Source organism: Geospiza fortis, unplaced genomic scaffold (genome assembly GCF_000277835.1).
Source record: "Geospiza fortis unplaced genomic scaffold, GeoFor_1.0 scaffold27, whole genome shotgun sequence".
NCBI lineage: Eukaryota > Metazoa > Chordata > Aves > Passeriformes > Thraupidae > Geospiza > Geospiza fortis.
Genome location: NW_005054329.1, coordinates 2163961 through 2178033, shown reverse-complemented (window position 1 = coordinate 2178033; position 14073 = coordinate 2163961). Strand labels below are relative to the sequence as shown.

Genomic DNA, 14073 nt, shown 5'->3' with positions numbered 1-14073 from the left:
TTAAATGAGGCAAAAGAGCTGGTTTAAGGACCATTTCTAAACTACCAATTAAAAACCATTTCAGGCCATCGGCACCGTTCGAATTCTCTGACCCGCGTTGATGGGCAGCCACGAGGGGCTGTTCTGGCATGGCCAGAGAAGAAACCCAGGTAATTATTTATTACAGCATTGCTTGAGGAAATGATACTGGGACAATTTGATTGTGGTAATGTGGTATCACTGCCCTAGAACTGCACTGACAGTCACTTAATTTTGTTCTCTCCTTATGTGCACTTTCAGAGCTGACTGATTTTAGATTTGCAATTGAAAATTCGTTAGCCGTGATTTTCAGCAAGTGCTCTTGAAAATGGAAGTATCTGAAGTTGCTGCTTGGTATTGCTGGTCACTCGTGGTACAGGATGCATTTTAAAAATAAAACAACTATTTTAGCTCTCTGAATCATGGTCTTTATTTCAACAAATTGTACCTTGTTGTGCTTGAGTGTCAGTAGATTCTTCTTATCTTTTTTAGGCCTCTATCTCAGCCAACGCCATTTGCTCTTCATCATTCTGCCAGTACTGATGTGGACCCTGGCTCTGGTGACAGCATTAGCCTGGCCAGGTCCATCAGCAAGGACAGTCTTGCTTCCAACATTGTCAATGTTACCCCCAAAAATCAGCCCCACCCTCCATCAGTGAAAGCTAATGGGAAGAGTTTGCTGAACAATGTAGAAATGGAGGATGAGGATGAAGAGCTCATTGCAATCATCAGATCTGAAGAAAGGCCAAACCGTGGTGACCCTGAGGTGCAGAATGCAGCGCCCAGGGTGCCCAGCATAGTGGCCACAGCGTGGTCTCCAAAAACAAACAGTGACCCTGCAGACAGCAAAGCTGAGAGTTTTTACCTGGAGCCTTTAATGCCTGCAGTCCTGAAACCAGCCAAGGAAAAACAGGTCATCAATAAAGAGGATGAGTGTGGGGAGGGGAAACAGAGGAGTTTTGTAACCAAGAGGTTAAATGAAGGACACTTGTCTTTGATCCGCAAGAAAGCCTCTAGCAGTCATGGTGAGCATGACCTCAATAGGACTTTTACTCCCATTTCTAGCTCTGATTTCACTCCAGTTGCAGATGCCAGTTCTGCAGATGCAATGGCCCTGGGGGAGGCAGGTATAGAAGCTTCCAGACCTTTGGCTAGTAGCAGTTTAGATCCTTCCTCTCAGGAGCTATCCACTGGAGGATTCTTTCTTCATGCTGCTAAAGCTGATGACGAGGTAACGAGTAAAGTCAATGTGAGTTATGGGAAAGGTCTCAGCCTGCACGTTCAGGATACAACCTGGACCATGGTGAGACAGGACTCAGAGCCAGATCTATTGGACATGGAAGATGCTGACCAGGATTTGGTGGCCATAGACAACCATCCTATAGTCACTAAGTACATTGGTGAGGAGGAGTCTGCCAAGCTGCAGGAGGACATGAAGGTGAAGGAGCACGAGGACAAGGACGATGCCAGCGGTCGCTCCAGCCCCTGCCTGAGCACCATCTCCCAGGTGAGCAGCGTGTCCATGGCCAGCGGCAGTGTCCGCATGACCAGCTTTGCAGAGAGGAAGCTGCAGAGGCTCAACAGCTACGAGACCAAGTCCAGCACCAGTAGCTCCCAAAAAACCACCCCAGATGGATCAGAAAGCTGCCCAGCACCACTGACCACGTGGAAACAGAAGCGAGAGCAGAGCCCCAACAGGCAGAACAAAGACAATGTGAATCTTTTAGCTTCGGAGCTGGTGCAGCTCCACATGCAGCTGGAAGAGAAGCGCAGGGCCATAGAGGCTCAGAAGAAGAAGATGGAAGCCTTATCGGCAAGGCAGAGACTAAAATTGGGCAAGGCAGCTTTCCTGCATGTTGTTAAAAAAGGGAAGTCTCCTGATGGTCCACAACCTCTTAAACCAGAACATTTTGCAAAAGAGTATTCCCGGCACAATGGGGAAGATTTAGATGAAGTTTCTTTGGGTTCCAAATCTGAGGAGTTTCTTGTGAAAGAGGAGGAGAGAGAAGAAATGCTCAATGATTCTCAAGAAGTAGCAAAAAAAATGCAGGAAAGCCTGGCTTTTGCTGAGCAACACAAAGCAAAAGACCCTGCTGCTATGCATGATCTGGAAAAAAGTAAAATTATTTCTGTTGCCCTCCTAGAAGACAATGTGACTGAAGCAGATATAAATGAATGTGATCTTTCTATCGAGAAGCTGAATGAAACAATCAGCACCCTGCAGCAGGCCATCTTAAAGATATCCCAGCAGCAGGAGCTGCTCATGAAATCTCCAACAGTGCCATCCCCAGGAACCAGAAGTAACTCTCAGGACCAAAAGGTGAAACCTTCAATTCATTTTGTTGAGCCCCTGTCTCCAACTGGAATGAACAGCCTGCGGAAACCGCCGCGCCTCGGCCAAGGAAGGACTCCCCGGCCAGGAAGGCCCTCAGAGCTGAAAGTCCCTAAGGACAGGCAGCAGAATTCAGCACGTGTGAAAACCCCAACTCCCAGCCTAGAAAACCTTCCACATTTGAGACCTTTCCCACCCAATAGCTTGGCAAAGACACCCACAGAAGTGGGACTGGAAAGCAGCCCTGACCATGGGAGTGGTTCCCAAGAGAAGTGTTTCTTTGATACCTATAGACTTCATGACGAGAGCAATCAAAGGGCTCTTGTTCTCTCCACCTCCAAAGATGCAAATATTCTGTCTGAAATGAGCAAAGAGGTGAATAACAGCTTCAAGGAAACAGGGTTGAATTCTTCTGATGGCTCAGGAAAAGAAAATGTCCCAGTGGATGAGCCCCTGAGAAGCAAGGCCAATCTCATTGAAGTAGATTTGTCTGACTTAAAAGCTCCAGATGAAGGAGAACTTGAAAACCAGGATAGCTCCACGGATTTGATTAGTGAAGGTGATCAGAAGTCTGGTGTGGGTTTTTTCTTCAAGGTAAATGTGCTACTTTTCTCTCTTTGGTTCCTGTTACACACTCACCCAGCATTAGAACTGGTGTTTCCCAGGCTCCTGATGGAGCACAGCCCTCATTGGTTGCAATATTTGGATATAAAAAAGCTGCAGTGGAAAACAGTTACTTCTGGAAAAAGAGATAGATCAGCTCTCAAAACATTTAGTGTCTTAACTTGTGTTTAGCAATGATTATTGTCAACACCACAAACATGCTGACATGATACTTGCTCTTTTAATTTCTCCTTCAAGAAAGTCAAACAAGTCTCAGTCTCAGGGAATTTAACTTTGGGGTCTTTGTAGTGTGATTAATTTGGACTGATTGTCATTCACTGGGATTGTTTGTGGTGTTCATCCTGGCCCCCATCATTGTTGCATTGTACTTTGCAGGTCTAGAAGGTTTTGTGATAAAGATATTTAAAACCAAGTCAGGCTAAGATGAGCCCCTTTTTTCTCCTCACAGACTTAAGGGAACACTAAAACTCTCTCTTAATATTTTCTTGAGCAATAAGATATTTTGATTTACGTTCAATTCTATAATGTAAAGATTTCCAAAAGTAACAGTTTTTCTTCAAATTTTCCTGCAATCATCAGCAATCTTGTGATGTCCAGCTTTAATATACTGTTCACTATTCCTTAAGTTTTCCATCCCTTTGGGTTTTTCAGGATGAACAGAAGGCAGAGGATGAGCTGGCCAAGAAACGGGCGGCGTTCCTCCTGAAACAGCAGCGCAAGGCCGAGGAGGCGCGGCTGCGGAAGCAGCAGCTGGAGGCTGAGGTGGAACAGAAAAGGGATGAGGCTCGGTAATGATGCACAGAAAAGAATTTCTCTGTAAATTAAGGTGAGGAGGTTCCATGCTGAATTCACTGTCCTTGTGTTCCGTGGCAGCCGCAAAGCTGAGGAGGACCGGATACGGAAAGAGGAGGAGAAGGCTCGGCGAGAACTCATCAAGCAGGAATATCTGAGGAAAAAGCAGCAGCAAATTTTGGAAGAGCAAGGGCTTGGGAAGCCCAAATCCAAGCCCAAAAAACCCAGGCCAAAGTCTGTCCATCGTGAGGAATCTTACAGCGATTCAGGCACCAAGTGTTCTTCCACACGTAAGGATTGGATTTGTTTGCTCTCCCTGAGTTTCAAATCTGCTGTCACCAATGTGTTGACATTTTCTCTCCTGTTTTGTAGCTGATAATCTGAGCAGTGCTCAGTCTGGTTCCAGTCTGTCTTTGGCCTCAGCAGCAACAACTGAGCCTGAAAGTGTTCACTCTGGTGGCACTCCCTCTCAGAGGTACAGCCAGCTTCTCTTGGGTTTCTCTGTCCTGGGGGATGAAACAGTTTTGGGCTTCAGTGCTGTTTGCTTCACCTCACTGGCAGAGGAGCACAATCAGCATTGCTGAATTCATCTGGTGTATGTGGCTGCCAGCTGCAGTGTTCTGTGCAAACTTTCAATTTTGTTTTATTTTCTCCCAGAGGAGTCAGAGTTTTGCTTTGATTTCTAGCAAGGAGAATCTGACTGTTCTGGGGAGGAAAAGGGAGAATATTCTGTTCCATTAAGGGACAGCAGCATTTATGTGAGATTACAGGGCCAAACCCCAAAATCTTGGCATATAATTTTTTATTTATTTCCCTCCCAGAGTTGAATCAATGGAGTCCTTACCCATTCTGAGCAGAAATCCCAGCAGAAACACAGAGAGAGACTGGGAGAATGCTTCCACAGCATCTTCTATTGCTTCAGTGGCAGAATACACAGGTGCCTGCTTTGTTTTAGTTTAGTTGCTTTTGTTTAGTTTTTTTGTTCATTTATTATGAATACTAGGTCAGGAAAATCTGTGATGTGTTTCATGTTATTTTTGAGAAGTTGTCAGGTGTATTTTGTTCTGTTTAATATCTTTAAAAGTAAGTCATTCTAGAAAAATAATGAGGGTTTTTTTCTTTTTTTCTCTTTGAATGAAAATCTTAGCTTTCATAAATGTCAGGCAGATAATTTTGACTTATTTATCTTCCTTAGGTCCAAAATTATTTAAGGAACCCAGCAGCAAATCCAACAAACCCATTATTCACAATGCTATATCTCACTGCTGTCTTGCTGGAAAAGTGAACGAACCACATAAGAACTCAATATTAGAGGTAAACATTAAAATTATTAATGCACTCTCAATCACATGGGTCTGTAATGCTGATTTCATAATCCCACTGCTGTGCAGCGTGAATTCCATTTCCTATAGTGTGGCTGTAGAGAGCATTTTTTGCTTTCCACGTGGAAAACACGATTTACTGTATATTTACTCGGAACTCTGTATTTAGAGTTCTGCTTTTAGATTTATAAAGGGACTGGAAAATTATGGTAAGAGGAGCAACTATTCAGCTTAAAGCTTGGCATGGTTGTCCCAGTGAACAGCCCGTATTTACTCTGTATTTACTCAGAACTCTTTATTTAGAGTTCTGCTTTTAGGTTTATAAAAGGGCTGTAAAATTTTGTTAAGAGGAACAATTATTCAGCTTAAAGCTTGGCATGGTTGTCCCAGTGAACAGCCCCTGTACCTGGTTGTTTTTGCTGCAGGAGCTGGAGAAATGTGATGCCAACCACTACATCATCCTGTTCCGCGACGCCGGCTGCCAGTTCCGAGCACTTTACTGCTACTACCCCGACACGGAGGAGATCTACAAGCTCACTGGGACAGGGCCAAAGAGCATCACCAAGAAAATGATTGATAAACTCTATAAGTACAGCTCGGACAGAAAACAGTTTAACGTGATCCCAGCCAAAACCATGTCTGTGAGCGTGGATGCTCTCACCATCCACAACCACTTGTGGCAGGCCAAGCGACCCGCGGTGCCAAAGAAGGGCCAGACTCGGAAATGACACCCAGCTCCTGGGGAGAAGGTTGGCTCACTGGGATTGCATTGACAGAAGACATGTTTACCATTTTCCTCCAGTTTGGTATGAAATGTGCAGAACCATAGACATTTTTTAAGAAGCTTCGGGACAGAGAACCGTGGATGCAAGTTCTTGAGGATGAAGGAACGTTGCCAGTGTTTTCTATGAATGATGAATCTGCTGTTACACCCAATGCTAACTACTGTGGCTTTCAGCTGACGAGGGACTGTGCATGTAGCAAGATCTTGAACAAGTGGATTTCCTTTTACTTGAAGCTTTTCATCGGTACAAATTGGGAATTATTTAATTCTCTTTCCTCTCCACCTCATTCCCTCCTTTTTCCTGGCGTTCTTAAAAGTTGGCAAGCTCCGAACTTGGGTAGAAGGATTGAACAGATCTTGGGTGAAGTGCTTTGGGTTTGGTTTGGTTTTTTAAACAGTCTTTAGGGAAATCTTCCTTTCAGACCTTTTTGAGGAACTGTTGAATACATCCAGTTGTTGCACTGTACCTACTGCCAACGTAAGTCCAGCTCTCAGATTTCTGATAAAAGCCCCAACTTGTGCTGCTCAGAACAGAGTTTACTTGCAGGATCTGTGTAGGATAAGCATTGCAAGGATTGCAAAAAAGAAGCCAGTCTTTTTCTTAAAAAAACAAATATAAAAAAATAGTTCACAAATGTAAAAGATCTCTGGAATACAATCATGAAGAGGCATAACAGGTGCTACTAGCTGGAATGTGCCTGGCTGAAACTTAAGGCAAGCTGAATGGAGCCCAGTGATTACTGATTTCAGTTTCAGGTAGTGTCCTAAAGATTTGTTTGCTTTAATAAAGGTGGATGCTGGTAGGTATAGAACATTTCCACTCTGAGCACGCTACTCCTGTACGACGGTGCACTTAATGATCACAGATTTTAATGTTTTTATTACATCATGAAATGTAATTCTACTTTCTTTGTCCTGTCTTTATTCTGAATGAGCAGCATGCTCTACAATGAAGAGTGTGTTATGTTTTTTATTTTGGGTGATATATTAATATATATTGATTTGTTTTTCTCATTTGAAAGCAATTTTTAAACAGAGACATTTGCATTTGTTTCAAAAGCCCAAATAAGTCGAATGGCTTGGATTTCTTTTCATGTTGAAATATTAAATCTTGAGTTATGACCTTAAAAGTCTTTGTGTTTCAGCAGATTAAATTTTTGTCTGTGGTAACAGGGTACATTTGCAGTTCCTTTTTTTTTTTTTGTTTTTATTTTTAACCACTCCCATGTCTCATTCTTGGCCCCAGCTGGTTCCCAAGCAGGTTTCTGTAGCTATTCCCTAATTAATTTAATCTGCTAACGAGCTCCTGCTCCCTGGGTTTGACACTTACTACCTGCAGCTCCTGTAGGTTCTGACGTGGGTTTGCACATGTTTACTTTTCTTTGAAGTGTTACTTGAATTAGTGTCTCTCGAGTGCAGGAGGCCCTGCCCGTCCTCGAGAGGAACTGAGCTCTAAATCTCTAAATCCAGAGTAATTATTGACCTTGGAGATGATGGAAGGTGCAGAGAGTTATTGTACATAGGGGAGCTGGGGGATGGCAGAAAGTGAAGCTAGCTAGAGAAAGGGAAGGTCTTCCAGTGCAGTCTCTCCGTGGTTTTTCCCCTTCCAGGACTCCCTGACTAGGCTGCTGCAACTTTGTAAATGATGTTAGATAGTTTGCTGCTTGTAAATAATTAAAGGCTTTATGGTTTCTAAAGTGCTAAGTATTAAACACCGTCATGAGTGTAACTTTTGTTACCATGCTTTTCATGCTTGTGCTTTATTTCTCACTGTTTGATATTATAAACCATATTTATTTTATGAAACACTGAAATTTAATAAAAATCATTAACTGATTTCCTTTTTATTTCATGTGTACTTTTGTTGGTGTGACACTTCATCCCCTCCCAGAACTAATACACTTTAAAGATGTGCTGTTCTGTTTGGTAAAGCTTCACCTGCAGGGAGCTGCAATAACTTTGTGACAAGAGCATGCAGTGGGACAAAAACCTCTCAGAAAAATGGGAAATAGTTTAAGGATTTATTTAATCAGACTCTTGAATCTGTCTGCTAGAGCTCCTTTGATCTGTGCAGTCACTCAGTGGCAGAACTTTGGTAATTTTCTAGTCAGTGTTGAAGTTTGGGTTAAATTTGTGGAATTCTGAATACAGAGGATTTCTGGCTGTGGTTTTAGTGCTCTCCTGTTTAACCCTTCCCTGCCAAGGACAGAAAATCCTGATGTCCTAATAAGGACATAATGAAATCCTAAAATCCTAATAAGGTGATCTGGACCCTGATAACTTCTAAAAATCCCTGCTTAGAAAATGGGGTTTTGTCCTTGCAGAGCACAGTGTGAATGCCTGAAATCAGGGAAATGTGTGGGAATCCTGTTCCCTCAGCCCCAGGGCTGGGATCCCTGCAGGTAAATGGAATTAAATTGGCAGCCTGCAGCTTAAGCTGCTTGTTTGGGTTGGTTTTCCCCAGGATTAATTGGAGCCAGGATTGTTCCCTCTGAGCTCTGTCCAAACAAGCAGAACTGGATGAAAACTCCTCCAGCTGCTGCCAGAGGTTCTGGTTGTGTTCCTGGGCAGGAGGAGGAACTGGGAGCTCTGTCTGGGACCCCTTTCTCTTTCTTACTAATAAATCCAAGAATGTACATCTTTAAAGTGCTTTAAATGCAATTTCTGCCTCTCCAGCTCTGTCCATGAGTCTGTGTGTTCCATGTGCTCTTTACATCTGTACTTGGTGTGGTTTTGTCCCATTTTCATCCTGCTCTCAGCTGGGGGAAGAGTTCAAGCCAATATAATCCAAAATCATTTGGAAAATGCTAATTTACTTTGGAAACCTTCACCTACACTGGGAGGGCTGAGGGTGCCAAGAAAATAAAGGTGATTTTTGTCCCCACTGCACTGGGGAGTTGAGTGTAGAAATCTCTGGAGTTTGGGGCTGTAGTTTGAACTAAGAATGACAGGAATGAGCTCTCAGGACTTGAATTTTCCATTCCTTTTGCTTTTTTCCCCCACAAATCCCAGAACTGATGACTAGAGCAGTGTCAGACCACCCTAAACCCCCTCACTTCCTATTTTATTTGATTTATTGTTTAAATATAGCAACAATGAGGTGTCTCCTGTTCACTCTGAGCTGACTTTCCTGGGACTTTGGTGCTGGTCCCACCCCTGGAATGGAGCAGTCCTTGTTGATGTGGACTAAGCTGCTGTGCTTATCCAATTAAGTGGCTTGCAGTTAATTAGGAGGTTAAATGTAATTAATTTTCAGCAGTTGAGGGAGAGGCAGGTGGCTGAGGGGGGTGGGTTTGGGGGTCAGAACGTGCCAAACATTCTTGGGACAAGGCTGTGCTAGGATTCTCCAAGGACATCACTCCAAAAAGAAGATTTTGGAGAAATTTGGTACCATTTTATTGCTGTTCATCTGCAGAACGGAAGAAATCTGGGGAGTATTTTGGGGTTGTATGCTTCAGATAAGTGAAACTTTATATAATAAACTTCTTCAGACCAGTTGAAATTTGGAATATTCATATGATCCACTATAATAAAGTGTATTTTCCACAATGCATTGAAAATTTTACAATTAATTCCAGGTTACCACTCAGACACTGGACTTCTCTTACCATGTAGTAAGTGAAAAATAATTATAGGTTTTTAAAATTTTGTTATTCTAGAAAGAAAATATTTCCCTGAGCTTTCTGTTGCAGGTTTGTTAAGGCTTGGTTTGGTTTTAGAGAGTTTGAAGATTTCAAGCTCCCTCTGGGCCTATAAAAGGTGCATTTTTACTCTTCTGCTGCAAGTGGTAAGTTCAGCTCTTCTTTGAAAAAATGAACCTAAATTTTTAAGGAAAATGCCATTCCAGAACTGGAATTTTCTGCTCCTTCCTTCTCCAGCCTGTGCTGAGCACGGGGATGTTCCAGTTGTAAAAATTGCAGGGTGGATTTAATTTGCTTGTCTGTGCTAAATATAAATTCACTTTTATCTTGGTGCTGAAATCCTGTCATAGTTTTCTGATCCATCCCTCTGAACTTGTTAGGAAATAACACATTTATTGTAGTGGAGGGGAAAAAAAACCTCTGGGGAATTGTGTGCAGCAGGGATCATGAAATATTCAATATCCAGCATTTGTTAAAATTCAAATGAGACACTTGAAGGAATGGTTTGAAGCCCATAAACCTTCCCAAATTATTGTGGCATTACCTGGAAATCTTGGCAAAGGGAATCCTCTTTCTTTTGACTCTGTTTTCCAGAGAACAACCATAAAAATTGAATTTACAGCAAAAATAAAAAATCCTTCCTGGGTTTGGTTTCCTTTTTGTTTCCCAGCCACACCAACCCCATTATTTTTAATGTATGTTTTAGTGCTCTTTATTTTCTTATCTGCTACAAGGAATTTGTAGTGTTAGAAGTTGATTTTCTTCAACTGGGGCAAATATTTGAATGAATTTTGATTCATTTTGCAGATGTTTTTCCTCTTTTCTGTATCTGTTGCTGTGGAAGGTGGAACAAGAGGAAAAAATGAAGAACCCACTGCTGGGAGGTGCTGAAATCCCCTTGTGCAGAGCATTAAATCCTGATCTGCAGCCTTGGATGGGTTTTTATCCACTGAGAGCTGCTCTTGGTGGTGTTAAAATCACCTTATTTTGGGTGTAATCATTGCAATTTGGCTGTCCTGGAAAATCAAAAGGATTTTGTTCTCCATGTACAGCTTTGTCTGGTTTAAAGCCAATAATTAAAAAGTCATTTAGCAGGGACTTGGCTTCCTGCTGTCCTTTTACTTCCAGCTTCCTCACGTGTATGTTCAGCCCAGAATGATCTTCCCTATTTAAGGGATATTGTTTGTGTCCTTCTGTAGGATTTTAAATAAATAGATTTTTACAAAATGCTGAATAAAAACAATCTCTGCTTACCTGCATTTGATGTCCAAGCTAAAATCTTTGTGTGTGAGTGTAGCATGCTCTAAAAATGTTGGGATCTTCCCTGAAAATCTTGGAATCTTTGGAGCCAGTGACTAATTTTGAAGTGTTGGCAGGTAGAAGAACATGTACTGAATCTTGGCTGAACATTAGTTAAAAAAACCCAACCCTTAAATAGCTACAAAATGTAATGCATTTATTAAATCAGAGAAATTAGGATTAAATAAATGAATTAAATAATCTTTAAAAGCTTCTCTACCACACTAGGCTCTTTGTGCCTGAGGGCACAAAGAGTTTGAAAATAAAATTAAAAATTAAAGTTGGGAAGAGCTGCCTTGAGCCTCAGCTTAAACCACATCTTCCCACAGATTTTAAACCAGACTCCCAGAAAAAACAGAAAAACCAGACAGCAGTGTCTCCTGTTGCTGCATGCAGCTCTTTTATTGTCATTTATCTTTACAGAAATGTGAAGCATCTTCACAAGAATTGTACAAAACCCTCTCCCCCTGGCTGGCTGATCCCAGCAGAGCAGCTCCCGGCACTCGGTCTCCGAGAGGAACGACGGGAGTCGCTGTTGCTGATAAAAATCCATGCAGGAGCTGAGCTTGGAATAAAACTGTCCTGTTCTATAGAGGTTAAATAAAAAGGGGGATAACAGGAAATAAATATGCTCATAACATTGGTTGGAGTAGTTGAGTTTAATGCAGGATATGTGGGTTTAGTCCATATCAAACCGTTAGTGGACATGGAACATGCGCCGGAGCCGCTGCTGGAAAACCCCAAAACATCCCAGCTGTCCTTGTTTCTGCATCCTCCAGGGCCTGCCAGGTCTCTGCATTGGAACACAACTATTTCCTGCAGAAAATGGGATTTTTCCATGGCTGGAAGCAGTAGCCATTCTCCTGCTCCCATGGAAGCTCCTTGTGGGCCCTTTCAGCGGCAGGAACGATTCTTTGTCGCTGCATCGACGTTTCCAGGACCATTAAAAAAATAAACTGCTTTTGTTTTTACATTAGTATTGTAACTGAGGCTAAGGAATTAGAAAAACGAACCCTTGGTTCTCAGACTTGCATTGGCCACAGGTGAGTATTTACAGGGTTTTCCCCATCCCATGGGAAGGGCGGCTGGAAATTTACACCAGAGGAGGAACCCGAGGCTTTGTACACGGAGCTTCCGTTTCAAATGCAGGGACTTTGTACACTGAACAAACAGAAGCATTGTCAAAATACAGGAATATCCAGGGCATTTTGATAATAGCACAAACCACACAGAGGCCTCAGTCCTTTTGGCACGTGGTTTCTCCTGGGATCATTTTGTCCCCGGATTAAGGGCAGGAAGGAGCTGTGTGTGCCCGCTGAGGCAGGAGGGACCCAGCACCACGGCCAGTGGAGCCTCTGGAGCACAGACCCTGGATTTGGCCCCATGGCTGGCCTGGCTGCTCAGGGCTGGGGGTGAAATTTTAAGTAAATTAAGGGTTTTTAAAAGAAATTTAATTTTCTTGCCATGGGAGGGTTGAGCTGAGGAGCTGCGCTCGCTTCCCTGCGCTGTCACACGCAGCTCACAGCCAAACAAACAAAAAATAATAAAAATGTTCTCAGTAAATATATTCAAATAATCACACCTTTTGTTTTATTTGGGCTGGGCTTTTGTTTGTTTGCTGGTTTGGGTTTTTTTTAACCTGTAATACTGCTTTGTTCCACTCTCCCTTGAAAGCAAAGTGGGGTTTGGAAAATGATCCATATTAAATGCAGAAAATTAAATACATTCACACCCCATGATCTGAGCATCCGGAGGCTTCAAGTTACCACAGAGCCCTCGTGTCCTTCTGTACTTCAACCACACCCACTTTTTAGCCTATAATTTCTTTTTGCCATTTTTAAATAACAAATTTGGCAAGTGAAGCTACAAACAGAAATAAATAAAACATTGTACCTGCCTAAACCAAACAGATCCAAAACTAATCATTAAAAATCCACCAAAACAACCCAAAAAGCTTTAAAGACAGTTCTGTTTGTGCCCACAGCTCAGCAGGGTGGGAGGGTTGTACTCTTAGTTTTTACCTGTGGTACCTCACCGAGCCTGGGATGTGCCACAACTCAGGGGCTCCTGCCTGGCACTTCAGGGAAAAACAACAATAAAAAAAATAAAAGCTGGACCCCAAACCTCATCCAGGCACAGCAGGGTCTCTCTCAACCCTCTCTCGAGGTGATACCAGCCTTGGCACTGGTCCTACCCTGGGCATCTCTGCTCCCCCTCAGGGCCATGGGCAGGATGGGCAGCACGTCCCCACAGGCTGGGGCATCTCCCCAGCTGGTTAAACCTCACTTAAATCAGGTTTTGGCTTGTTTTCTTTTTTGTTTTCTTTGTAAACATTGATTGGGGGTGCACTGGGGAGCAAACAGTGAATGGTAATGGCAATAAACCATTCAGTGAGTGCAGGAAGCTGATGGGATTTCATGGCCATGTTGTGCTTTACAAGCTCCTTGCTAAAAAAAAAAATCACATTGGAATTGTAAGATATGAACATGAAAGTATAGAAAGTCAACAACTCAGTTATTCACGTGGCAGTCAAATAAACCCTTTCCACACTGAAGTTGTAGAATGTGCAAAAGCAGAATGGAAACACGTCTGGTGTTTGTGGTGGTGCCAGGTCCCTGCAGGTCGGGGGGGACGTTCATGCGGGGGGGGAAGGACAGCAGGACATGGCCAGGACACACAGCGGGGGTTGGACGCCAGACTGCCCTGGCTGGAAAGGGCGAGTGGAGCCACCAAACCTCCACAGCCCAGCCCAGCCCAGCATCCCTGATCCCCCGGGCAGCTCAGCCCCAGCAGGACACAAACCCAGGGGCCCCGAGGCTCTGCCACAGAGCTGGCCCCGCTCTCAGAGCCCTGGGCTCGGTGTGTCCTGGTTTGTGAGGTGCTCCAAGGCATGGGGGCCCTGCCGTGCACCGTCCCCTCCATCCCAGCTGTGTCACCAGAGTCCTCGCGGCCACCCAGAACAGAAACCCAGCCGAGGATGAAGAACGTGAGTGACAGAGCAGGAGTTTGGGTACCCTGGGGGACAACTGGTGAAGGAGGAGGAGGAGGAGGAGGAAGAGGAGCAGGGTTTCGGTGCAGTTTTCCTCTGTCTTTACCAACCTGCACCCTCCAGGCTGACACCAACCCCAGCCCTGCTCCCATTGGCATCTGGGCTCAGCCCCCCCAGCACCAGCGAACACTTTCTCACTAGTTGCGGTATCGGTAGAAAAGTTAAAATCCCCGGGGCGCGCCCACGGCCACCGGCTGCGTCCGGCTGTGCCG

The 14073-nt window shown here is 43.8% G+C and overlaps 2 protein-coding genes across 3 annotated transcripts in view; one reads left to right on the top strand and one right to left on the bottom strand.

The window, feature by feature from the left end:
* Nucleotides 1–7708, top strand: part of CAMSAP1 (calmodulin regulated spectrin associated protein 1) — a 32904-nt gene extending 25196 nt beyond the window's left edge. For both annotated transcript variants that reach the window (XM_005421249.2, XM_031057357.1), the window contains exons 11-18: nucleotides 65–149; nucleotides 511–2944; nucleotides 3626–3762; nucleotides 3848–4056; nucleotides 4139–4241; nucleotides 4588–4703; nucleotides 4962–5080; nucleotides 5514–7708. In XM_005421249.2, coding sequence (XP_005421306.2) covers nucleotides 65–149; nucleotides 511–2944; nucleotides 3626–3762; nucleotides 3848–4056; nucleotides 4139–4241; nucleotides 4588–4703; nucleotides 4962–5080; nucleotides 5514–5816 — 3506 coding nt within the window. In that variant the 3' untranslated portion in view covers nucleotides 5817–7708. The remainder of the gene's footprint in view (nucleotides 1–64; nucleotides 150–510; nucleotides 2945–3625; nucleotides 3763–3847; nucleotides 4057–4138; nucleotides 4242–4587; nucleotides 4704–4961; nucleotides 5081–5513) is intronic.
* A 2551-nt stretch (nucleotides 7709–10259) lies between these two features.
* Nucleotides 10260–14073, bottom strand: part of KCNT1 (potassium sodium-activated channel subfamily T member 1) — a gene marked incomplete at its 5' end in the record, with an annotated part of 26299 nt that continues 22485 nt past the window's right edge. Inside the window, one exon of the mRNA XM_031057279.1 lies at nucleotides 10260–10348. Coding sequence (XP_030913139.1) covers nucleotides 10260–10348 — 89 coding nt within the window. The remainder of the gene's footprint in view (nucleotides 10349–14073) is intronic.